Below are 26646 nucleotides of genomic sequence, written 5' to 3'. Positions count from 1 at the left end.
TCCACATCAAGGCTTTTGCTCCTCCACTCCCTCCACTTCTCACCAATTTCGGAGGATTTGCAATATTTTTACTAAGCCATTGTCATTTTCAATGATTAATAACACCCCTATAGCTGACCCTTGAACAACACAGGTTTAAACTGCACAGGTCCACTTATGCATGGATTTTTAAAATAAATATAAGACCTGTATTTTCATTTTACAGTTCCTTACCTGAGTGTAGGGAAATGTTTATATTCAATTAGAGATCACAATATGTGGAATCAAAACTAGCATTTGAGTCCTGATTCTATCCAAACTTTTTCACCTTCCTGCCCTTGGGTGAGTCATTTACCAACTCCTTTGTTTTTGAGGCAGAGATAGTAGTACACTGTGTGAGGGTCAGCACCCTTAACCCCCATGTTGTTCAAGGGTCAATTGTAGTCACCATTTCTTCTTAAAACATATCACCTCCTTTCTTTTTTTTAGGAGTTTATTAATTAATTAATTAATTTTTGGCTGTGTTGGGTCTTCGTTTCTGTGCGAGGGCTTCCTCTAGTTGTGGTGAGTGGGGGCCACTCTTCATTGCGGTGCGCAGGCCTCTCACTATCGCGGCCTCTCTTGTTGCGGAGCACAGGCTCCAGACGCACAGGTTCAGTAGTTGTGGCTCACGGGCCTAGTTGCTCCGCGGCATGTGGGATCCTCCCAGACCAGGGCTCGAACCAGTGTCCCCTGCATCGGCAGGCAGATTCTCAACCACTGCGCCACCAGGGAAGCCCTATCACCTCCTTTTTAACTCCAGGACAAAACAAAGCTGGACCCGCACCCCCCTGAGTCCCCATTCTCCTATAGACGCCACTGCTGTGCAGGGGAAAGACCATAAGAACTGCCACCAGGTAGGACCACATTTAATACCAGGTCCACCAACTCAGAATCCTTAAAAGGCACGTACATTGTCTGAGACTCGGTTTCCCCACTGGCTAAAATGGAAACAATGATACTCCCCACCAAACATCTATGAGGGTAAATAATCAGTGAAAGGGTGTGGCACCGTGCCTGGTACATGGTAGCTGCTCAGGTCAAGTAATTTCCTTTCGTCTGCTGCTAATTCAAGAGCGTATTTTCCAGGGCTTCCCCAACTTCGAGTTTCTTTCTCAGAACCTCTAGAGAACATATTCTCTAAATTGAGAGCACTTCCTGAGAATCTGCCTCGTTCTGTTGCTTTCACCGGTACGAGCGCGCCTCGCTGCAGTGGGGCCGTCAGTGCTGCCAGGACAGGAGCTAAGAGCCACCTTGACTCCCCCCTCTTCCTGCTTCCTGCGCCCCGTTCATCTCAGGGCCTTGATTCTATCTCCCAATAGGTCTCTTGACTCCTTGCTCTACACACTTTCCCACAGACGCCACCATAATCAAGCTACCACTATGTGTTACCAGTCTGTGGACATGGCTTCCTAACTGCTGTCCCCATTCTCTTCCACACAGCCCTATTCCCAGGCCACTCTCCATGCAACAAGAGAGATTTTTAATACAAAAACCTGATCGTGTCCCCCTCCATTCACTTGAGAGAGACTTCGTGTTGCCCTTGGGATAAAACCCCACAGCTTGTCAGGGCGGCAGCCTTCCTCCGCCTGCCCCATCGGGCACATTTCCAGCTCTCCCGCTTTGCTCCCACCCCAGACACCTGCAGCAGGCTCCTTCCCACCTGCTTAATTGCTACTCATCTTTCAGGGCTCTGCTTAAATGTTACCATCAAAGAGATGGCTTCCCTGACATCCACACCTTCATCTAAATTAGATTTAATGAGGTCTTCCCCCTCCACTTCCATTCCCATTATTCTCTGTCAGCACCCATTTTTTCCCCTTAATATCACATGTGACAATTTGTAATAGTAGAGCTTATTTACTTAGTCTGTCTGCCCCACCACCACCTCCGGGTCCCCACCACAGATGTGGGCTCCTTGGACAGGGCTCAGTTCTCATCCTGTTAGCCCTGCATGTCCTACATAGAGCGCCGAGCCAGGGTCACAGCCAATATCCGAGCAATGGATAAATTAATGGGGAGCAGAGGACTTCTGGTCCCACCAATGCCCAGCATTTCATTCAGTTTTTGTTTGGCTGTTGTTTTTAGAAGGTCACATCACCAACAGGAACAATCTGTTTTGAGTGGCCATGGAAGGGTAGGCAGAACTCAATCAAGGGTCTCAGACCCACTGATACTCCCCTGCAGGAGGCACTTCACGAAGGAGGCTCTGTTCATACAGGGGCCTGGAGGCAAAGGCAAAAAGGGAAAGGGAGTCTCTGGCCAGAGGAGCTTAAAAGATCAGTCACGTGAAAAAGACAAACTCATGTGTTGACAACAAGTACCTGAGGGTGATCTTCATGGTACAACTGAGGCAGCAGCCTCACCACGATGCACAGGACCCCAGGGTGCATGATCACGGCGTCACCTTCATCCGTCCTGCAGAGAGAGGGAAGCAGGACATCAGACTTAAGCCTTCTCTTCTGCTTTCCACAGAACTTTCTGAATCTTTCTAACACAGGCCATGATACATAACCACAGCCTACCACTTAATTATATGACTTTGAACTAATTAATCTGAGCCTAACTTCCCCAACGGCACAATGGAGCTAACAATGCCATACTTTCCGCGTAGAGTCACAGGATAACGCCGCTGTGCACTAAGGCACAGTGTCCGGCACAGAGCAGATGCTTAACGAAGTTAGTTCCCTGGGCCGCTACCCTCTCTCCAGATATGTGGGAGGTGGAGAAGCTCTCATTTTATATCAAACAAACACACAAAGGACCGTGTCTGGATCCCTTCAAGATGGTGTAAGCACACTCTACTCTGTCCTACCCACTGAATTAAACTAAAACCCCAGATAGAACGCATGAGCAGCTCTCTGAGGACTCTGAAAAGTAAACGGTAGCAAAGCAGGAAACCAAACCCAAAGCACCATGCAACTGGTAACGTGTTTCCTGGGGCTTCCCCGTCCAGCATCTCCCAGAATGGGCTTACAAGGAGTAAGAACCGCACACCACGTGTGGACAGAACAGACACAGCCTCCAAGAGGAGGCTCTATTTCTAGTCTAAGGAGTGAGGAAAGAGGCTCCAACAGGGCCCAGAGCATGGAGGAAAATCCCTGGAATTTTCTTTGTTGAGTTTCTCCATTCTTTCTCACTTCAGCCTCCAAGAAACCGCACAGCAGCAGCAGTGACCAGGCAGGCATCTGAAATTCTCGGGGAGGGGAACCCTTCTCTCTGACCAGAGGAACTCTGGTCCCAAGAGTCAGGCAAAATCCCCAATGTTTTTGTCTCTCTTTTTCGTCTCCCTGCTTGGCCCCAGAGACAGATGCAATTGTGGGAAGTGCATGGCAGAGCAGAGAAACTAAAGCTCCAGCTTTCTGGACAGAGGAGAAGGAAGGGACCCCAGAGAGCCAGAAAGTGTCGGGAAGATGATGAAGAGGAGGAGACTTAAGAGTGAAACCACTAAGTTGTGTATCAACCTCTGAGCTCAATTCTGAGCTGCACATGTGTGGATCTGACCCTAAACCACATTCCAAAGGCTTTGAGAACTGCACAGGAAGAGGTTTGAAAAAGTTTAAAAAATTGAAAAACCACTCGCTAAGCTAGCAAAGACAGAAAAAGACACAAATTACCAACATCAGAAATGAAAGAGAGAATACCACTACACACCCCACAGAAAGGATAAGAAAATACTACAAATAACTCTGTGCACACAAATCTGACAACCGAGATAAGATGGACCAGTTCCCTCAAAGCCACAGACTACCAAAAGTAAGCAAGAAGAAATAAATAACCAGGACAGTTTATAGCTGTCACAAAGACTGAATATGTAGTTTAAAGCCTTTCCACAAAGAAAACTCCAGCCCCAGATGACTCCACTGGTGAATACTACCATACATTTAAAAGATAAATAACACCAATTCTATACAACTTCTTTCAAAATATACAAGAGAACACTTCCCAGTGCATTTTATGAGACCAGAATTACTCTGATATCAAAAGCAGACAAAGCCAGTATAAGAAAAGAAAACTACCTGCCAACATCTCTTAGAAAAATAGGTGCAAAAATCCTCAATAAACTACTGGAAATCAAATATAACTATATATAAAATAAATAAGGCACTATGGCCAATTTGTCTTATCCCACAAATGCAAGGCTGGTTCACTATTCAAATATCAGCCAATGCAGGGACTTCCCTGGTGGCACAGTGGTTAAAAATCCACCTGCCAATGCAGGGGGCTCAGGTTCGAGCCCTGGTGTGGGAAGATCCCACATGCTGCGGAGCAACTAAGCCCGTGTGCCACAACTACTGAGCCTGCACTCTAGAGCCTGTGAGCCAAAACTACTGAGGCCCACATACCTAGAGCCTGTGCTCCACAACAAAGAGAAGCCACCACAATGAGAAGCCCGTGCACCGCAATGAAGAGTAGCCCCTACTTGCCACAACTAGAGAAAGTCTGCGTGCAGCAACGAAGACCCAATGCAGCCAAAAAATAAATAAATAAATAAATAATAAAATTAAGGACTAGAAAATTGGTTCAAGATGGCAGAGTAGAAGGACGTGTGCTCACTCCCTCTTGTGAGAGCAACGGAATCACAACTAACTGTTGAACAGTCATCAACAGGAAGACACTGGAACTCACCAAAAAAGATACCCCACATCCAGAGTCAAAGAAAAAGCTACAGTGAGACGGCAGGAGGGGCGCAATCACAGTACAATCAAATCCCATAACTGCTGGGTGGTTGACTCACAAACTGGAGAACAGTTATAACACAGAAGTCCACCCACCAGAGTGAAGGTTCTGAGCTCCACATCAGGCTTCCCAACCTGGGGGTCTGGCAACAGGAGGAGGAATTCCCAGAGAATCAGACTTTGAAGGCTAGCAGGATTTGACTGCAGGACTTCAACAGGACTGGCGGAAACAGAGACTCCACTCTTGTGGGGCACACACAAAGTAGTGTGTGCATCAGGACCTAGGGGGAAGGAGCAGTGACCCCATTGGAGGCTGAACCAGACCTACAAGCTAGTGTTGGAGGGTCTCCTGCAGAGGTGGGGGGTGGCTGTGGCTCACCGCGGGGACAAGGACACTGGCAGCAGAAGCTCTGGGAACTACTCCATGAGCCCTCCCAGAGTCTGCCATTAGCCCCCGAAAAGAGCCTATAGCCTCCAGTGTTGGGTTGCCTCAGGCCAAACAACCAACAGGGAGGGAACTCAGCCCCACCCATCATCAAACAAGCAGATTAAACTTTTACTGAGCTCTGCCCACCAGAGCAACACCCAGCTCTACCCACCACCAGTCCCTCTCATCAGGACTTGCACAAGCCTCTTAGATAGCCTCATCCATCAGAGGGCAGATAGCAGAAGCAAGAAAAATTACAATCCTGCAGTCTGTGGAAGGAAAACCACAGTCACAGAAAGACAGACAAAATGAAAAGGCAGAGGACTATGTACAAGATGAAGGAACACAATAAAATGCTAGAAAAACAACTAAATGAAGTGGAGATAGGCAACCTTCCAACAAAAGAATTCAGAATAATGATAGTGAAGATGATCCAGGACCTCAGAAACAGAATGGAGGCACAGATAGAGAAGATGCTAGAAATGTTTAACAGAGACCTAGAAGAATTAAAGGACAAACACCTAGAAGAATTAAAGAACAAACAAACAGAGATGAACAATACAATAACTGAAATGAAAAATACACTAGAAGGAATCAATAGCAGAATAACTGAGACAGAAGAACGCATAAGTGACCTGGATGACAGAATTGTGGAATTCACTGCCACAGAGCAGAGTAAAGAAAAAAAAAGTGAAAAGAAATGAAGACAGCCTAAGAGACCTCTGGGACAACATTAAACACAACAACATTTGCATTATAGGGGTCCCAGGAGGAGAAGAGAGAGAGAAAGGACCCGGGGAAATTTTTGAATAGTTGAAAACTTCCCTAACATAGGAAAGGAAATAGCCACCCAAGTCCAGGAATCACAGAGAGTCCCAGGCAGGATAAACCCAAGGAGAAACACCCCAAGAAACATAGTAATCAAATTGACAAAAATTAAACAGAAAGAAAATTATTAAAAGCAACAAGGGAAAAATGACAAATAACATACAAGGGAACTCCCATAAGGTTAACAGCTGATTTCTCAGCAGAAACTCTACAAGCCGAAGGGAGTGGCATGATATATTTAAAGTGATGAAAGGGAAGAACCTACAACCAAAATTACTCTACCCGCAAGGATCTCTTTCAGATTCAATGGATAAATCAAAAACATTACAGAAAAAAAAAAAAAAAAGCTAAGAGAATTCAGAACTACCAAACCAGCTCTACAACAAATGCTAAAGGAATTTCTCTAAGTGGGAAGTACAAGAGAAGTAAAGGACCTACAAAAACAAACCCATAACAATTAAGAAAATGGTAACAGGAACATACATATCGATAATTACCTTAAATGTGAATGGGTTAAATGCTCCAACCAAAAGACACAGGCTCACTGAATGGATACAAAAACAAGACCCATATATATATACATGTTGTTTAGAAGAGACCCACTTCAGACCTAGGAACACATACACACTGAAAGTGAGGGGATGGAAAAAGATATTCCATGAAAATGGAAATCAAAAGAAAGCTGGAGTAGCAATACTCATATCGGATAAAATAGGCTTTAAAATAAAGAATGTTACAAGAGTCAAGGAAGGACACTACATAATGATCAAGGGATCAATCCAAGAAGACATAACACTTATATATGCACCCAACACAGGAGCACCTCAATACATAAGGCAAACGCTAACAGCTATAAAAGAGGAAATGGACAGTAACACAATAAGAGCAGGGGACTTTAACACCTCACTCACACCAATGGACAGATCATCCAGACAGAAAATTACTAAGGAAACACAAGCTTTAAATGACACAATAGACCAGATAGACTTAATTGATATTTATAGGACATTCCATCCAAAAACAGCAGATTACACTTTCTTCTCAAGTGCGCATAGAACATTCTCCAGGACAGATCACATCTTAGGTCACAAATCAAGCCTTGGTAAATTTAAGAAAATTGAAATCATATCAAGCTTCTTTTCTGACCACAACGCTATGAGATTAGAAATAAATTACGGGGAAAAATGTAAAAACCACAAACACGTGGAGGCTAAACAATACATTACTAAATAACCAAGAGATCACTGAAGAAATCAAAAATACCTAGAGACAAATGACAATGAAAACACAATGATCCAAAACCTATGGGATGCATTAAAAGCAGTTCTAAGAGGGAAGTTTATAGCAATACAATCCTACCTCAAGAAACAAGAAAAATCTCAAATAAACAATCTAACCTTACACCTGAAGGAAATAGAGAAAGAAGAAGAAACAAAACCCAAAGTTAGTAGAAGGAAAGAAATCATAAAGGTCAGAACAGAAATAAATGAAATAGAAACAAAGAAAACAAGAGCAAAGATTAATAAAAGTAAAAGCTAGTTCTTTGAGAAGATAAACAAAACTGATAAACCTTTAGCCAGACTCATCAAGAAAAAGAGGGAAAGGACTCAAATCAATAAAATTAGATATGAAAAAGGAAAAGTTACAACAGAAACCACAAAAATATAAAGCATCATAAGAGACTACTACAAGCAACTCTATGCCAATAAAATAGACAACCTGGAAGAAATGGACAAATTCTTAGAAAGGTATAACCTTCCAAGACTGAACCAGGAAGAAATAGGAAATATGAACAGACCAATTACAAGTAATGAAATTGAAACTGTGATTAAAAATCTCTCAACAAACAAAAGTCCAGCACCAGGTGGCTTTGAATTCTATCAAACATTTAGAGAAGAGCTAACACCCAACCTTCTCAAAATCATCCAAAAAATTGCAGAGGAAGGAACACTCCCAAACTCATTCTATGAGGCCACCATCACACTGATACCAAAACCAGACAAAGATACTACAAAAAAAGAAAATTACAGACCAGTATCACTGATGAATACAGTGGCAAAAACCCTCAACAAAATACTAGCAAACAGAATCCAATAGCACATTAAAAGGATCATACACCATGATCAAGTGGGATTTATCCCAGGGATGCAAGGATTCTTCAATATATGCAAATCAATCAATGTGGTACACCATATTAACAAACTGAAGAATAAAAACCATATGATCATCTGAATAGATGCATAAAAAGCTTTTGACAAAATTCAACATCCATTTATGATAAAAAAAACTCTCCAGAAAGTGGGCATAGAGGGAAACTACCTCAACATAATATAGGCCACATATGACAAACACACAGCAAACATCATTCTCAATGGTGAAAAACTGAAAGCATTTCCTCTAAGATCAGGAACAAGACAAGGATGTCCACTCTCACCACTATTATTCAACATAGTTCTGGAAGTCCTAGCCATGGCAATCAGAGAAGAAAAAGAAATAAAAGGAATCCAAATTGGAAAAGAAGAAGTAAAACTGTCACTGTTTGCAGATGACGTGATACTATACATACAGAATCCTAAAGATGCCACCAGAAAACTATTAGAACTAATCAATGAATTTGGTAAAGCTGCAGGATACAAAATTAATGCACAGAAATCTCTTGCATTCCTATATATTACCAATAAAAGATCAGAAAGAGAAATTAAGGAAACAATCCCATTCACCATTGCAACAAAAAGAATAAAATACCTAGGAATAAAGCTACCTAAGGAAATAAAAGACCTGTACTCAGAAAACTGTAAGACACTGATGAAAGAAATCAAAGATGACACAAACAGGTGGAGCAATATACCATGTTCTTGGATTAGAAGAATCAATATTGTCAAAATGACTATACTACCCAAAGCAATCTACAGATTCAATGCAATCCCTATCAAATTACCGATGGCATTTTTTACAGAACTAGAACAAAAAATCTTAAAACTTGTATAGAGACAAAAAAGACCCTGAATAGCCAAAGCAATCTTGAGGGAAAAAACTGGAGCTGGAGGAATCAGGCTCCCTGACTTCAGACTATACTACAAAGCTACAATAATCAAGACAATATGGTACTGGCACAGAAACAGATATACAGATCAATGGAACAGGATAGAAAGCCCAGAGATAAACTCACGCACCTATGGTCAACTAATCTATGACAAAGGAGGCAAGGATATACAATGGAGATAAAACAGTCTCTTCAATAAGTGGTGCTGGGAAAACTGGACAGCTACATGTAAAATAAGGAAATTAGAACACTCCCTAACACCATACACAATAATAAACTCAAAATGGATTAAAGACCTTAATGTAAGGCCAGACACTATAAAACTCTTAGAGGAAAACATAGGCAGAATACTCCATGACATAAATCACAGCAAGATCCTTTTAGACCCACCTCCTAGAGAAATGGAAATAAAAACAAAAATAAAACAAATGGGACCTAATGAAACTTAAAAGCTTTTGCACAGCAAATGAAACCACAAACCAGATGAAAAGACAACCCTCAGAATGGGAGAAAATATTTGCAAACAAAGCAACTGACAAAGGATTAATCTCCAAAATATACAAGCAGCTCATGCAGCTCAATATCAAAAACACAAACAACCCAATCAAAAAATGGGCAGAAGGCCTAAATAGACATTTCTCCAAAGAAGATATACAGATTGCCAACAAACACATGAAAGGATGCTCAACATCACTAATCATTAGAGAAATGCAAATCAAAACTGCAATGAGGTATCACCTCATACCAGTCAAAATGGCCATCATCAAAAAATCTACAAACAACAAATGCTGGAGAGGGTGTGGAGAAAAGGGAACCCTTTTGTACTGCTGGTGGGAATGTAAATTGATACAGCCACTATGGAGAACAGTATGGAGGTTCCTTAAAAAACTAAAAATAGAATTACCATACGACCCAGCAATCCCACTAATGGGCACATACCCAGAGAAGACCATAATTCAAAAAGACACATGCACCCCAATGTTCACTGCAGCACTATTTACAATAGCCAGGACATGGAAGCAACCTAAATAAATGCCCATCGACAGACGAATGAATAAAGAAGATATAGTACATATATACAATGGAATATTCTCAGCCATAAAAAGGAATAAAATTGGGTCATTTGTAAAGACGTGGATGGACCCAGAGACTGTCATACAGAGTGAAGTAAGTCAGAAGAGAAAAACAAATATCGTATATTAACGCATATATGTGGAATCTCGAAAAATGGTACAGATGAACTGGTCTGCAAGGCAGAAATAGAGACACAGATGTAGAGAACAAACTTATGGACACCAAGGAGGGAAAGCGGTGGGGGGGGGATGAATTGAGACACTGGGATTGACATATATACACTAGTATGTATAAAATAGATAATAAGAACCCCTTGTTTAAAAATAAAATAAAGTTCAAAAAAAAAGAAGAAAAAGATATTTCAGATATGGAAAACACAATTTAAAAAATTAAGGGCTAAAAAAACAAAACAAAAATCAGCCAATGTAACCCATCATATTATTAAACTAAAAAAAGAAGGAAAAAAACATGATCATATGCAGATAAAGCATTTTAAAAATTCCATATCTGTTCATGATAAAAAACTCTCAGTAAAATAGACACAGAAGTAATCATCCATAACCTGATAATGGACATCTACCAAAAAAAACCCCATAGCTAATATAATATTTGATGGCGAAAGAGTGAAGAGTTTTTCTTCAAGATTAAAACAAGGCAAGGATGTTCCCTCTCACCATTCCTATTCAACATCACGCTGGAACAACAGATCGGAAAGGAATGTATAAAACTGTCACTATTCACAGACAACATGATTGTCTACATAGAAATCCCAAGCAATCTATTAAAAAAAAAAAACCTCCTAGAACTAATACGTGAATTAGCATGATCTCTGGATACACAGTTACATATAGAAATTAATCATATTCCTATATACTAGAAGTAAACAATTGGGAAATGAAACATTTAAAATACCTTTTAAAATAGTGCTCCAGAAAAGATTAAACACATAAGTATAAATCTAATAAAAAATGTGCTGGCTCTGTATGTTGAATACTATAGACCTTGATTTTTTAAAAAAAATCATACATCTACTGAATATACAAATGGAAAAACATTCTATGTTTATGGATTGGAAGACTCAATAAAGTTAAGGTTTCAATTCTCCCCAAATTCATCTATAGATACAATGCAATTCCAATCAAAATCCCAGCAGGATTTTTTGTAAATATAGGCAAACTTATCATTAAATTTCAAACTGTGAACGACACTTTAAAAGTAAAAAGACAAACCATAGACTGGGAGAAAATATTTGCATCTGTACAATGGAATACTACTCAGCAATAAAAATGTATGAACTACTGATACAACAAATTGGATGGATTTCAAAAGCCTTATGCTGAGTTGAAAAAGCTAGCCTCAAAAGACTAAACATTTGTACTTGCATTTATATGTTATTCTGACAAAGACAAAACTATAGGTATAGAGCAGTGGTTGCCTGGGTTTAGGAATTGAGAAAGGGTTTCATTATGAAGGGACAACATTCAGGAACTATTTGAAGGGGTGTTTGTCCTGTATCCTGATTGTGGTGATGGTCACGTGACTCTGCACATGAATTAAAACCCAAAGAACTCTGCGCCAAGAAAGGGACTTTTACTGTTTGTTAACTGGAAAAATAATAAAAAGAAAGAAAGAAAAAGTCACGAGACTAATCCCAAATCACAAACACTTGATTTTCAAACATCCTGCCTCTAGCACTGAATTTCCCACCCACAGTGAGACTGTTCTTGGCACCACCAGCCCTGAAGAATGGCTAAGGTGCCAGGAGTGCTTCTAACATTTGGTGTTAATTTATCCAATTGAACTGAACAAATATTTATCGACCTAAGTATTTTCCTGGCATTTTGGATACATCTATAAACTAAACAAAGTAAAACCCATACCTGATATGTGAGAAGAAGGGTAGAGACAGTAAAGGTAAACATAATAAATAGGTAAATTATAAATAATAAAAATTATTGTTGTTATATAATTTATACTATACTATATATAGTATTGTATGATATATATCATATATTATTATAACATAGTATATTAATGTAATAGAATAATGAATACGCAAATTATATACTATGAAGAAAGGTGATAAATATTACTGCAAAAAAAAAATTAAAAGTGGAGAAAGAATCAAGAGCGCTAGAGTGTAAGAAGGAAACGATTTACAATTTTAATTTGGGGGGCAGGGTTGGCTTGTTTGAAAATGTAACATTTGGGTGGACTTGAAAAAAGGGATGCAGATACCCCGGGGAAAAGCATTTTAAGCAAAGGGAATAGCCAGTGCAAAAGCCCCCAGAGTGGGAGTATGTCTGGCATGTTCAGGGAACAGCAAGGAATCCTGTATTATTACTCTGATACTAAAGCCACACAAAGAAAAGAAAAGACCAATATCCCTCATCGGTATATATGCAAAAATCCTCAACAAAAAACTAGCAAATCAATTCCAACAGCATATTTAAAGGATTATATACCATGATTAAGATCCCAGGAATGCAAGAGTGGTTCAACATAAAAAAAATCAATGCAATACACCACATTAATAAACAAAGGGAAAAAACCAAACAATCACCTCAACTGATATAGAAAAAAACATTTGACAATATTCAGTACCCTTCCATGATTAAAAAAATTGCTTGAGGGACTTCCCTGGTGGCGCAGTGGTTAAGAATCTGCCTGCCAATGCAGGGAACATGGGTTCGAGCCCTGGTCTGGGAAGATCCCACATGCTGAGGAACAACTAAGCCCATGCACCACTACTACTGAGCCTGCGCTCTAGAGCCTGCAAGCCACAACTACTGGGCCTGAGAGCCACAAGTACTGAATCCTGCGCACCTAGAGCCCATGCTCTGCAACATGAGAAGCCCGTGCACTGCAGTGAAGAGTAGCCCCTGCTCGCCACAACTGGAGAAAGCCCATGAGCAGCAATGAAGAGCCAACACAGCCAAAAATAAATACATTAATTAATTAATTTTAAAAAAATGCTTGACCCGCTGCCCTCTCCCCCTTCTCCAGACCCACACTGTGGATTGGCTGGCCTAGAAGGATGACATCCTTCCCAGGTAGCAGGATCTGGTAAATACCAGAGAAGGTCTGCATGATTAATCACAACCACAGCTGCCCTTTATTGAGCTCCACTGTAGAGAGAGTGTGTGTGCACATGTGTGCGTGTGTGTATGCTGTGTGCGTGGGGTGTGTGTGTGTCACACGTGCTGTGAAGGAGGTGGTGTGTGTGTTATGGTTCACAGAGATTAAATATTCTGTATCTTGGGAATCTCATTATATATTTTGGGATTTATATAATATATATCTTCTATTTTGTGAAAAATGTTACTTAATCGTAGTTACATAGATTACCTAATGCTTGTGAAAGCGAAGCACAGCATCTGGCACACAAGTGCTCAGTAAACGGCAGCTGTGACCATTATCTAACTAACTAACACCATTATCATCTCCAGTCCTCACAACACCCCTCAATGTGGATACTCTTATTATCCCCACATTTGAATTGGGAAATCAAAGCTCAGTAAGATAAAGTAAAAGGTACAAGGAACACTAAGGTGTAGAGCACATAGGCCTGAGTCTAAGGCCCACAGCCTCTGTCTTCCTTCTGGAGACCACAGCCCACTGTGTACGGATAGGTCTAAGCCAAGTTGCTTGCCCAAGGGGATGCCAAGTGTCAGTGGTGGGCATGGATGAGCACCCTGTCCACCATGCCCAGCCCACTGCCTTGTCCTTTACCCCACAGATTCTCTCAGGAGGGGCTGGGGTTTCACTTCCCCTTTTCTAACCACTAGGGAATGTCAAGGGTGATGTATTTCTTTTAAAGACAAAAAATTGCTCTATTTATGAAATCTGATTCTTGTACATTTAAAAATTCCTCATTGTGAAACCAGGATGACATTTGACACAGGAGTTATCTGTAAAGAATCAGGCCTGATGCCATCTACAAGTTAGAGCCCAAACCTTAAACTTCAGTCTATTGTGGCAGAACAAGCAAGTCATCACTATTACTGTGGAAGCATCCAGAAAAAAGCAGGACAAATACACACACACACACACACACATACTCAGAAGCACACACAGAGGCTTTGGAGGTAGACCTGAGTTCAAAGTCTTGCTGGTAAAATGTTAAAATTTGAGAGGGAATTAAATGAAAATAAGTCATTGGTGCTCAGTCCCAAGAGACATTCAACAAATGACTATTGCTTTTCATCACCTAATACCACTTACTAAATGTTTTTGATGCTGACAAATACTTCCCTGCCCTCTAAAAGCTGGTAGGATAAGTAGAACAAGGTTCAGCACTGAGATCCTTAGTTAAGCTGCATGCTGTCCAGATGGCCAAGACAAAGGCCTCCTCAGAGAACCCTCTGCCCCTGGAATAGAGAGATCACGGGACCTCAGAAAGAGAATTCTCCCAAGACAAAGCAAGAAGAGAAGGGCCTGGAATCTGACCAAGGCGTAGCTACAAAGGGCAGCTACAGCCTCACTGAGGCATTGCTGTGTCTGCAGAAAGGCAGGATGGCCAGAATAAGGATGGGCTGCATGGAGTCTGGGAAAAGGAAAATCTCGGAGCAAGACTCACAATTAAAAATCATCAACCACACAGAAACAAGGAAACTTCAGTTTAAAATACACATTAAAAAAAATAGCTCTTTACTGTTTACAGCAAAAATACCTAAAGCATGATGACACAGAAAGCTTAAAGAATAAAAAATAATTCAGGCACATACTAACCAAAAGAACACTGGTGGAGCCTTATTATTATTAGGTAAAGTTGTTATGTTCTAATGGAAATTCAGAAGGTCATCATATAATGATAAAAACTTTGATATCTCTAGATGATGGAAAAATTATAAATGTGTGTGATTCTAATAGCCTCAGATATATGTAAGGCAAAAGTTAACAGATATTGGGACTTCCCTGGTGCTGCAGTGGTTAAGAATCCACCTGCCAATGCAGGGGACATGGATTCAATCCCTGCTCCGGGAAGATCCCACATGCTGCGGAGCAACTAAACCCATGCACCCCAACTACTGAGCCTGTGCTCTAGAGCCTGCAAGCCACAACTAATGAGCCCATGCGCCACAACTACTGAAGTCTGCACGCCTAGAGCCCATGCTCCACAATAAGAGAAGCCACCGCAATGAGAAGCCCGCACAATGCAATGAAGAGTAGCCCCTGCTCTCCGCAACTAGAGAAAGCCGAGGCACAGCAATGAAGACCCAACGCAGCCAAAAATAAATAAATAAATTTATTTATTTATTTAAAAAAAAATAACAGATATTGACAAAGCTACCATTATAATGAAAGATACTTAACATATCTTAATAGCTGATATGCCAACAATCTTAAAATTTGAACAACTGACAAATTTCATCCAGGGGACATAAATGGAGCATTGAACCTAACAATTGGAAAATGTGCATTATTTTCAAGCACCCAGGAATATTTATGAAAATTTACCACATTGGGGACACAAAGTCAAGCTCAACTAATTTCAAAGGATTAGCATCATACAGTCCACTTTGTTTCAAGATGACAAAGTTAGAAGTCAATAACAAAAAGATGATCAAAAATACTCTAACTCTGGAAATTTATAATTCAAATAAGGTTCAAGAGTAAACCTGTAAGTCATAAGGGAAATTAGAAAATATTTAGCAGTAAATTATATTGAAAATTTGATATAATAAAACTTGTGTGATGGAACTAAAGTAATAGTTACAAGGAAATTTATATTTAAAAAGAGGACTTAAAATTGGTCTCATAACAATTAAATTAAGAAAAAGAATACTAGAATAAACCCAAAGAAAGTGGAAGGAAATAATAAGAACAAAAAAAGAAACAGAAAATCGATGTATGAGACAGGAAAAGCTGAATGCTGGTTCACAGACACATTAATAAATTAACCTCTGCTAAGAACACTGGGGTGCTGCAGGCAAAAGAGAAAGAATACACAAATGATAGTGTTAGGAATAAAAAGTTAAAAGGATACTGTGAATGGCCTTATGCCAATAAATTAAAACAGGTGAAATGAGAACAATAAACTTGAAAAATAACTTACTATGAATCATGCAAGAATAAATTGAAATTTATTCTCACAAAAATATATCTTTGCAGAGGTGACATCAACACCATTATGGTGTGAAAAGCTCCCTTTGTCTCTCCAGACAGTCTACAACTTCAGTCTACAACTAGTGAAACATTCCTAACTCCAGAAAGCTTCCTCTGCCCAACACAGCAGGATGCTGGAGAGATCCAGACATCTGTACATCTGAAGGTGGGTGAATTGGGACACACAGAGGAGGCAGAACCAGGGACTAGCAGAGGCAGTGCTGGGATCCTGGCCCCTGGCCACAGCGGCTGAGTCTGCAGCCCCACCGAACCCGGTAGCAGCAACAGAGGTGGCACATGAGACCTAGGCCTCCCAGCCACAACGGCACCCATAGCCACAGGGAGCCGGACAGCAGCGGTGGTAGGACCCATGACCCTGGTCCCTCCAGCCAAAGCAGCACCCGCAACTCCAGCCTCCCCCACTCCTACCAATGACAGCAGCACCCACCAACCGAACAACGCTGGAGGCGGCAAAGGTGCCCATGACTCTGGCTTCTCCCCTTCCCCACTGTGGCAGCAGTGTCCGTGACCCAGGTGTCCCCAGACATGGTAGAAGTGCCTGCCATCCCAGTGTCCCAGGCGGCAATACCAGTGACAGTAGCAACACTGGCAGCAGCAAGGCACAAGCAGTGGCAATGAGGACACCAGAGACACCTCTGGCAGAGGTGCTGGAGGGTGGAAAATGCTGGTTCTCAAATATAGCCGGAGGCCACTCAAGAGAAACAAAAACTTGGGCTATAGCACCACCTACTGAAAAACAAAAAGAAAGGCCTTTAATTAAGAACTCGAACTGTTAAAAAACTTTATCTAAATAAGAAAGGAGTTTGCTCCTTCAAATGCACCGGCAGAGGAACAACTCATCAAGGACCATGAAAACACAGTATCACAAAAAGAAAATAACAATTCTGTAAAACTTAAAGTCACAGAAGATTGTGATCTAACTGATAGAGAACTCAAAATAGCTGTCATGAAGAAATTCAATTAGCTACAAGAAAATTCAAAAAAGCAGTTCAATGAGCTAAAGAGTAAAATTAATAAACAGAGGAATACTTTACCAAAGAGACTGAAACTCCAAAAAAGAACTAAATGGAAACTCTGGAGCTGGAGAACTCAATAAATGAGATAAAGAATGGATTAGAAAGCACTGGAAGTAGAGCAGACCATATGGAAGAGAGAGTGAGTGAGCTTGAAGTTAGAAATCTAGAAATGATTCAGGTAGAAGAAGAGAGAGAAATAAGATTTTTTAATAAAGAAACTCTACAAGAACTATCCAACTTGATTAGAAAAGGCAACATAAGGATAACGGGTATCCCAGAAGGAGAAGAGATCTTATTTAAAGAAACAACAGCTGAGAACTTTCCAAACCTGGGAAGAAACTGGATATACAAGTCCACAAAACTAACAGAATACCCAATTATCTCAACACAAAAAGATCTTCTCCAAGACACATTATATTAAAACTGTCAAAAGTCAATGATAAAGAATTTTAAAGAAAATCAGAAAAAAAAAAAAAAGACAGTAACCTACAAGTTACCCCATTAGGCTATCAGCAGATTCCTCAGCAGAAACTCTATAGACCAGGAGAGAGTGGAATGACATACTCAAAATATTGAAAGATAAAAACTGTCAACCAAGAACACTCTACCCAGCAAAGTTATCCTTCAGATATGAAGAAGAAATAAAGTCTTTGCCAGACAAACAAAAGCTGAGGGAGTTCATCACTACTAGACCTGCCTTACAAGAAATGTTGAAAGGAGCTCTTCTACCTGAAACAAAATGGCGAAAGTACAAAAAACTTTGAGTAGGTAATAAACAGACAGAATCAGAAAATTGTAACTCTTCACCAGAGTTAGTTGTTAAACAATTATAGCATAAAGGTTAAAGGGGGGGGAAAGCATTAAAAGCAACTATAGCTACTTCAATTTGGTAATAAACTCACAACATAAAAAGGGATAATTTGTGGCAACAAACATAAAAGGGGAAGAAGACAAGGACAAAATCTGTATAGGCAAATGAAGATGAGACGCTTTCAGCAGAAAAAGAACTACGTAATCTATGAGACAGTTTATACAAACCTCATGGTAACCACAAAACTAAAATCTAGAGCAGAGAAATGAAACATAAAAAAGAGGAAACTTAGAAAAATATCATATAAAACCACCAAATTAAAATGACAGAAAATCAAGGAAAAAGAAACAATGAAAATACAGAGCAACCAGAAAACAAAAGATTAAATGGCAGTACTGAGTCTTCATATATCAATAATCACCCTAAATGTAAATGGACTGAATTCACCAATCAAAAGACACAGAGTGGCTAAACAGATTAAAAAACAAGACCCAACTATATGCTGTCTCCAGGAGACTCATCTCAGCTCTAAAGACAAATATAGGCTCGAAGTAAAGATATGGAAAATGATACTCTAAGCAAATAGCAGCCAAAAAAAAAAAAAAAACAAAAAACAGGTGCAGCCATACTCATATCAGACAAAATAGACTTCAAGCCAAAAAAGATTACAAGAGACAAAAATGGACATTATATAAAGGGGATAATCCATCAAGCAGACATAACTATTAATGTATTTGCACCTAATGTAGGAGCACCAAAATATATAAAGCAATTTAAACAAACCTAAAGGGAGAAATTGACAGCAACACAATAATAGTAGGGGACTTTAATACCCCACTTACATCAATAGATAGATTACTAAGATAAGAAGTTCAACAAGGAAACACAGGCCTTAAGTGAAACATTAGAGCAGATGGACTTAAATGAATACAGAACATTCCATCCCAAATCAGCAGAATATACATTCTTTTCAGGTGCACATAGAAATTCTCAAGGATAGACCATATGTTGGGACACAGATCTCAATAAATTTAAGAAGAATGAAATCATATCAAGCATCTTTTCCAATCACACCTGTATGAAACTAGAAATCGACTACAAGAAGAAAGCTGGAAAAACCACAAATAGGCGGCATGAAAATCTGTGTGATGCAGTAAAAGCAGTTCTAAGAGGGAAGTTTATAGCAACACAGTCCTACCTCAAGAAATAAGAAAAATCTCAAAAAACCATCTAAACTTACACCTAAATGAACTAGAAAAAGAAAAACAAACAAAGCCCGAAGTCAGGAGAAGGAAGGAAATAATAACCATAATGGAAATAAATGAAATAGAGACTAAAAAGACAATAGTATGAAACTAAGACATGGTTCTTAGAAAAGATAAACAAAATTAACAAACTTTTAGCTAGACTCACCAAGATAAAGAGAGAGAAGGCTCAAATAAATAAAATCAGAAACAAAAAAGAAGTTACAACAGATATCACAGAAATACAAAGGATTTTAAGAGAGTACTCTGAACTGCTATACACCAGCAAATTGGACAACCTACAAGAAATGGATAAAATCTTAGAATCACACAACTTTCCAAGACTGATTCATGAAGAAACAGAAAATCTGAATAAACTGATCACTAGTAAGGAGACTGAAACAGTAATAAAAAATATCACAAAAAACAGAAGTCCAGGACCAGACAAATTCAGTGGTGAATTCTACCATTCAAAGAAGAATCTCAAACTCTTCCAAAAAATTGAAGACAAGGGAATGCTTCCTAACACACTTTATGAGGCCAGCACTACCCTGATACCAAAACCAAACAAGAACAACACAAAAAAAGAAAATTATAGGCCAATGTCTCTGATGAACATAGATGCAAAAATTCTCAACAAAATATTAGCAAACCAAATACAACAATACATTAAAAGGATCATACACCATGATCAAGTGGGATTTATTCTAAGGATGCAAGGGTGAGTCAACATTCGCAAATCAATCAATATGATACATCACATAAACAAAAAAAGGATACAAATCATATGAGCATCTCAATAGAGGCAGAAAAAGCATTTGACAAGATTCAACATCCATTTATGATAAAACTCTGAATAAAATGAATAATGGCCATAAATGACATATATGTCAAACCCAGCTAACATCATACTGAACAGTGAGAAACAAAGCTTTTTCTCTTAGATTAGGAACAAGAAAAGGATGCCACTCTCACCACTCTTACTTAACATAGTAGTGGAAGAATTAACATTGTTAAAATGTCCATAATTACCTAAAGCAATCTACAGATTCAATGCAATCCCTATCAAAATCCCAACATTTTTCACAGAAATAGAATTTAAAAGTCCTAAAATTTGTATGGAACCACAGAAGGGCTTGAATAGCCAAAGAAATTCTGAGAAAAAAGAACAAAGCTGGAGGTGTCACACTCCCTAATTTCAAATTATACTACAAAGCTACAGTAATCAAAACATATATAAAGAAGTCAAACAGGGACTTCCCTGTGGCACAGTGGTTAAGAATCTACCTGCCAATGAAGGGGACACAAGTTTGATCCCTGGTCTGGGAAGATCCCACATGCCGCGGAGCAACTAAGCCCATGTGCCACAACTACGGAAGCCCGCGCGCCCAGAGCCCGTGCTCCCCAACAAGAGAAGCCACCACAATGAGAAGCCCACACACCGCAACGAGTAGCCCCCACTCACCGCAACTAGAGAAAGCCTGTGTGCAGCAACGAAGACCCAACGCAGCCAAAAATAAATTAATTAAAAAAAAATTCACACAACTCAACAACAAAAATTTTCTAAATGGACAGAGATCTAAGTAGAAATTCCAGAAATGACATACATATGGCCAACAGGCACATGAAAAGATGTTCAACATTGCTAATTATTAGGGAAATGTATAGCAAAACCACAATAAGATATCACCTCATGCCTGTTAGAATAACAATTATAAAAAAGACAGGCAACAACAAGTACTGGTGAGGGTGCAGAGGAAAGGAACCCTCATATACTGTTGGTGGGAATGTAAATAAAAAGTATGGAGATTCCTCAAAAATTAATAATAGAACTACCATATGATCCAACTATTCCGCTTCTGGGTATTTATCCAAAGGTTATGAAAACACTAATTCAAAAAGATATATGCACCCCTATGTTCATTGCAACATTATTTACAATAGCCAAGATATGGAAACAATCTAAGTGCACATTAACAGATGAATGGATAAGATGTCACACACACACACACACACACACACACACACACACACAGTGGAATACTACTCAGCCATAAAATATATGAAGTCTTGACATTTGCAAAAATATGAATGGACCTTGAGGGTATTATGCTAAGTGAAATAAGTCAGATGGAGAAAGATAAATACAGTATGATTTCACTCATATATGCAATATAAAAAATACAAAATAAATGAACAAACAGAACAAAACAAAAATAAACACATAGATAACAGAGAACCAACAGATTAGTGGTTATCAGAGGGGAAGGAGGGATGGGGGAGGGAAAAATGGGTAAGGAGAATCAACTGTATGGTGATGAATGGAAACAAGATTTTTGGTGGTGAGAACACTATGGTATACACAGAAGTCGAATTATAATGTTGTACACATGAAACTTATATAGTTATAAACCAATGTTACATCAATTTAAAAAATGTGCAAAGACTCTAACAGACATTTGTCCAAAGAAGATACACAAATAACCAATAGGCACATGAAAAGCTTCTCAATATCATTAACCTTCAAGGAAATGCAAAGCAAAACCACAATAAGATACCACATCACCCCCACTAGGAGGGCTATAATCAAAAAGATAATAACAAGTGTTGGCAAGAAGGTATTCAGGGGCTTCCCTGGTGGCACAGTGGTTGAGAGTCTGCCTGCCGATGCAGGGGACACAGGTTCGTGCCCCGGTTCGGGAAGATCCCACATGCCGCGGAGCGGCTGGGCCCGTGAGCCATGGCCGCTGAGCCTGCGCGTCCGGAGCCTGTGCTCCGGAGCCTGTGCTCCGCAATGGGAGAGGCCACAACAGGGAGAGGCCCGCATACCGCAAAAAAAAAAAAAAAAAAAAAAAAAAAAGAAGGTATTCAAACTGAAACCCTCACACACTGCTAGTGAGAATGTAAAATGGTGCAGTCACTTTGCATAATGATTTGGTAATTCCTCAAAATGGTAAACGTAGAATTACCGTAAGATTTAGCAGTTCCACTCCTAGGTATCTAGCTAAGAGATATGTAAACATGTATCTACACAAAAATTTGTACATGAATGTTCATAGCAGCACTATTCATAATAACCCCAAAGTGAAAACAATCCAAATATCCATCAGCTGATAAACGTATAATTGTGGTATACACACTGGAAAATTATTTGTCAATAAAAAGAATGAAGTATTGATACATGCTACAACATGGATGAACCTTGAAAACATTATGCTAAAGAATCCAGAAACAAAAAAAATCACATACTGTATGATTCTATTTATATGATATATCCAGAATAGGTAAGTCCCTAAATACAGAAAGTAAATTAGTGGTTGCCTGGGACTGGAGGTAGGGGCAGGGGAAATGGAAAATAATGGCTAATGGGTATGGAGTTTCTTTTGGTGTGATAAAAATGTTCTAATCAACTGTGGTAATGATTGTATATTTCTGTGAATATACAAAAAAATTTATTGTACATTTTAAATGGGTGAATTTTATGGTGTGTGAATTATGTAAAAGTAAAACTGTTTTTTAAAAAGGTAAAAAAACAAAAAAAAAAGAATAAATCTTCTCTCAAGAAAACATCAGGCTCCTGAGATTTTACTGGCAAGTTCTATCACATAGCTAAGGAACAGAAATAGTAGGACTTCCCTGATGGCACAGTGATTAAGAATCCACCTGCCAATGCAGGGGACACAGGTTCGAGCCTGGTCCGGGAAGATCCCGCATGCCACAGAGCAACTAAGCCCGTGTGCCGCAACTACTGAGCCCGCAAGCCACAACCACTGAAGCTCGCATGCCTAGAGCCCGTGCTCCGCAATAAGAGAAGCCACTGCAATGAGAAGCCTGCGCACCACAATGAAGAGTAGCCCCGCTCGCCACAACCAGAGAAAGCAACGAAGACCCAATGCAGCCAATTAATTAATTTTTAAAAGAAAGGAATAGAAATAGTAATCTTTCCATAAACTCTTCCAGAGAATAGAAGAGGGAACACCGCCCAATTTATGAGGGTAACACAAATTTCATAGTCAAAATAGTCAAGAAAGGAGTGTGAAAGGCTGAACTTTCTCAAGAACAAAAATTCTTTTCAAAAATTAGCAAGTCAAATCTAGCAATAATTATATCATGAGCAAATTGTGAAGGAATGCAAGGTGAGAAAACTAATTGATTTACCAGATTAACCAGCTGAGGAACAACTGATAGGAACAATCATATGATTATTATGGTAGCTGGAGAATTGACATCCATCCCCCTCACCACCAACCCCCGACACGTCTGGCCAAAGGGGGCTCTCTTTGAGAAACACGTGCAATGTCTTTCAGAAGAGTGTCCTGTGGTGTTAAAGGCAAGATGACCTGGAAAGGTGGCAGGCAGGAGAGTTTACTGAAATATTTGTTTTGTCATTGCTGCTTCAGAGGAATGAAAAAAAGACACCAACTATTTTGTTGCCTTGTTCTTTTGTTTTTCCCCTCTCGCTCCAAGGGGGTGGGGGGTTCTTTGTGCTCCCTTGCTTTAGTGGAATTCTGTGTTACAGGGATGAAAACAAAAGGTTATCAAAGTATGAGGTCCTTGAGGAGATGAGCCTGCAGAAGTAAGAGAAATTGTCCTTGTTAGGGGAAATGGAAGCAGCAAGAAGAACAGGAAGAGTCCCATGATTGGGAAGGATGCTGTTGTGTCTTACAAGTCAAGGACCACACCCACACCCTGGCAGTGCCCAGGCAGGTGTTGGGGGGGGGGAGATAAGACCTAGGAAGGCAAAGGCTGCCGGGCATACCAGGGAGGCTGGGCCCAGGCATCAAAGCTCCCAGGAGCAGCAAAGATGCCAAAGAAGAAAGTGAGCCTATGGGCAGCAGAGCTCTGCCCTCAGTTTCCAAGATCGGGTAAACTTCCCTGGTTCTCCTGCGACCCAACAGCATCCTCTAGCCCTGTATTGAGTTGGATTGGTTTTCTGCCAGCTCTCAGGGTGGGGGTGGGTGAACGGGGAGAGGGGCTTGAAAACAAAGTTAACTTGATTTAAAGAAAAGACAGTCCTGCTTTCACCAGCAAAGTCCTCTGGGGTCCCTAGGAAAAACAAAATGGAATCTAGGTGATAAAATAAGGTCTCACCTCCTCTCCTGTGCTTAGTCTAGTTTCACTTGCTCATAGGGTACTGCACACAGAGGCCCACACCACGCACCTCAGACCGGAGCTCCTAATGCGAAACGGCTGCACGGGACACTGCAGCCCGCGGCTCGTGCGCAGAAGCGATACTCAATTCAAGATGGCGGCGGTGAGCTGTGTGCAGAGACGCTGCACCCGGCACTGCGATCTCCGCCCCCTCCCCCTCCACTCTAGATTCCTAAACGGCAGCCCCACCCCTGGCCTGTCAGGAGAGCAAGTGAGTTGGCACCTCTCCATTCTCTGATAAAAGAAGAAAGCTTTCCTTTGCTTCTGAATCCAACTCCGTCTCGTTCTATTTGCTGGAACAACGCCGGACGGGGACACCTACTCTGAAGAATAACAACGTGACGGTTCCTCACACCCAGTTTGTACTACGCATGCGCGGGGTGCTTACGTAGGACTCGGGAGACAGAGATACACTGATTACAGGTTAGGGAAGCAGGCAGCAAAGCTCTACCTGTCCTCCAGGTCTGGCCACTGCTTGAAGTTTCCCTGGGGGTCACTGCCGGCTTCTCCCTTCTGAGCGTCCACAACCGCTTCCTGCCTCGCCCTCGGGGAGTCCTTCAGGTCCTTGCACAGGTGGAGGGTGCCTCGAGCCATGCTGTCCAGGAAGCTGAGGATCTGGAGGCAGCTCTGTATCTTGGGTGGGAGTGGGCTGGCAGAGGAAAAAGCCGCACTCATCAAATCGGCAAATGGCCTGGCCTTTGTGTCCTCCCAGGAGTGCGGAGGAGCGCCCTCTTCCTCCAGGGCCCCGAAACAGCCCAGCAAGCAGAGGTCCTCTGCCAGCTTCTCAAACAGCCCGGTCCTCCTAAAGAAGTCACCGTTGACGGGGTCCAGGTACAGTGCTGCAGACACAGCACAGAGGGTGTGCAGGACCAGGTCCAGGGTCTGGCTGGGGGACACTGCCCCCCAGGTCTGCAGTGGGGGCTCCCGGAGAGACCCCTCCAGGTCAGAGAGCAGGGACAGCAGCCCATTGAACCCACTGGAGACTCTGAAAGCAGCACGGCCTTTGGGGGTCTCCAGGATCCGGAGCAGAGACTGAAACCAATGAGATACAAGTGAGTGAAATGGAGGAGGCAGATCTTTAACGCTGAGCTCCCCACCCATCCCTGCCAAAGCGTTCCGGGTGCTCTTCTGCGCTCCACTCCGTAGGAACAGCGAGCTACCGATGCGCGCCTTTGAAACACTGGGAGGTCAGTACCATTCCTCTTACTTTTAGTTTTGGGTTGTGCCTCAGTGTTTTTATTCAAATGGCTGCTCTTAAAGGCTATGCTGCTTTATAGGGTTGACTTACAGTCCTGTATCTTGACTTAAATGCATCTCCCTCCACAAAGCTTTCCCTGACCCTTAGCTTGTTCTCATCCCAGGCTGAGTGCTCACACCTCTAAATCCCCAATCAAAACTCTCACCACACTGTATTGAAGCTACTTGAAAATTGTCTCAGCCTTCCCCTGCATTGAAGCCCCATGAAATCAGGCTTGCTCACTGCTGTGGAATATAGCACCTACTTAATAAATATTTGCTAAACTTATGGAATGAACCATTTCCTGTATTGCAAAAGGAGACTCAGTGAAATCTATATAAAGCAACTTATTACTATTTACCTCCCTCTCTGTGCAAGCACAGATACTTCTAATAAATGAAAGATAGTCAAACAAATCTACTTAAAACCTGGTGTGAAAATATGAGGAAATTAAGGTGGAGAAGAGAAATCCTAATGGAAGGAAACATATAGATATAGCATATAATATAGACCGTGTGTGGAGTTTAGGCTATTACAACACACATATGCAATCTACCTTCTACAGATTGCTGAGATTTTTACTGGACAGCCAAACTTTTAATTCCTTCTAAAATCAAATATTTACTAAGCACTTCCAATGTACTATTTATTGAGCCCTGTGCATGATATACACTAGGTATTCAATAAATGTTTCGGAAGGAAAGAAGGACTACATTTAAGAAGTTCTCATTCTGTGCTAAAGTTTCACACCTAAAAGTGAAGAATGCATGGATGATCTTAGATAAATATCAAAAGCCTCTAACTTTTGGTATTTAGTTATTTACTATTCATGAAAATAGCATGAGACTGCATCGAAGACCCAGGCTTCTTAGGCATGTTTCCCAGAGAATGGCCAGTCCCTGTAGTTTTGCTCTGGAGGAAGATTTGAATTGTTTTGTCCTTTCAAATGTTTAGTGTTCAGTGACACAAGAAAGAGGATTGTCTGGGCA

General features: G+C 40.7%; 1 protein-coding gene across 6 annotated transcripts in view; it reads right to left on the bottom strand.

Annotated features, from left to right (window-relative positions):
- WDFY4 (WDFY family member 4) overlaps positions 1 to 26646 on the bottom strand; it is a 277338-nt gene that overhangs the window by 203677 nt on the left and 47015 nt on the right. For all 6 annotated transcript variants that reach the window (XR_004346205.1, XM_032608330.1, XM_032608326.1 and 3 more), the window contains 2 exons: positions 24872 to 25452; positions 2343 to 2436 (listed from right to left, as the gene is read on the bottom strand). Coding sequence is in view for 5 of the 6 variants with exons in the window: in XM_032608330.1 (XP_032464221.1) it covers positions 2343 to 2436; positions 24872 to 25452 (675 nt within the window). In the remaining variant the exon portion in view is untranslated. The remainder of the gene's footprint in view (positions 1 to 2342; positions 2437 to 24871; positions 25453 to 26646) is intronic.

Source organism: Phocoena sinus, chromosome 16 (genome assembly GCF_008692025.1).
Source record: "Phocoena sinus isolate mPhoSin1 chromosome 16, mPhoSin1.pri, whole genome shotgun sequence".
NCBI lineage: Eukaryota > Metazoa > Chordata > Mammalia > Artiodactyla > Phocoenidae > Phocoena > Phocoena sinus.
The sequence above is the reverse complement of the archived record's forward strand: the minus strand, read 5'-3'. Positions and strand labels throughout refer to the sequence as shown.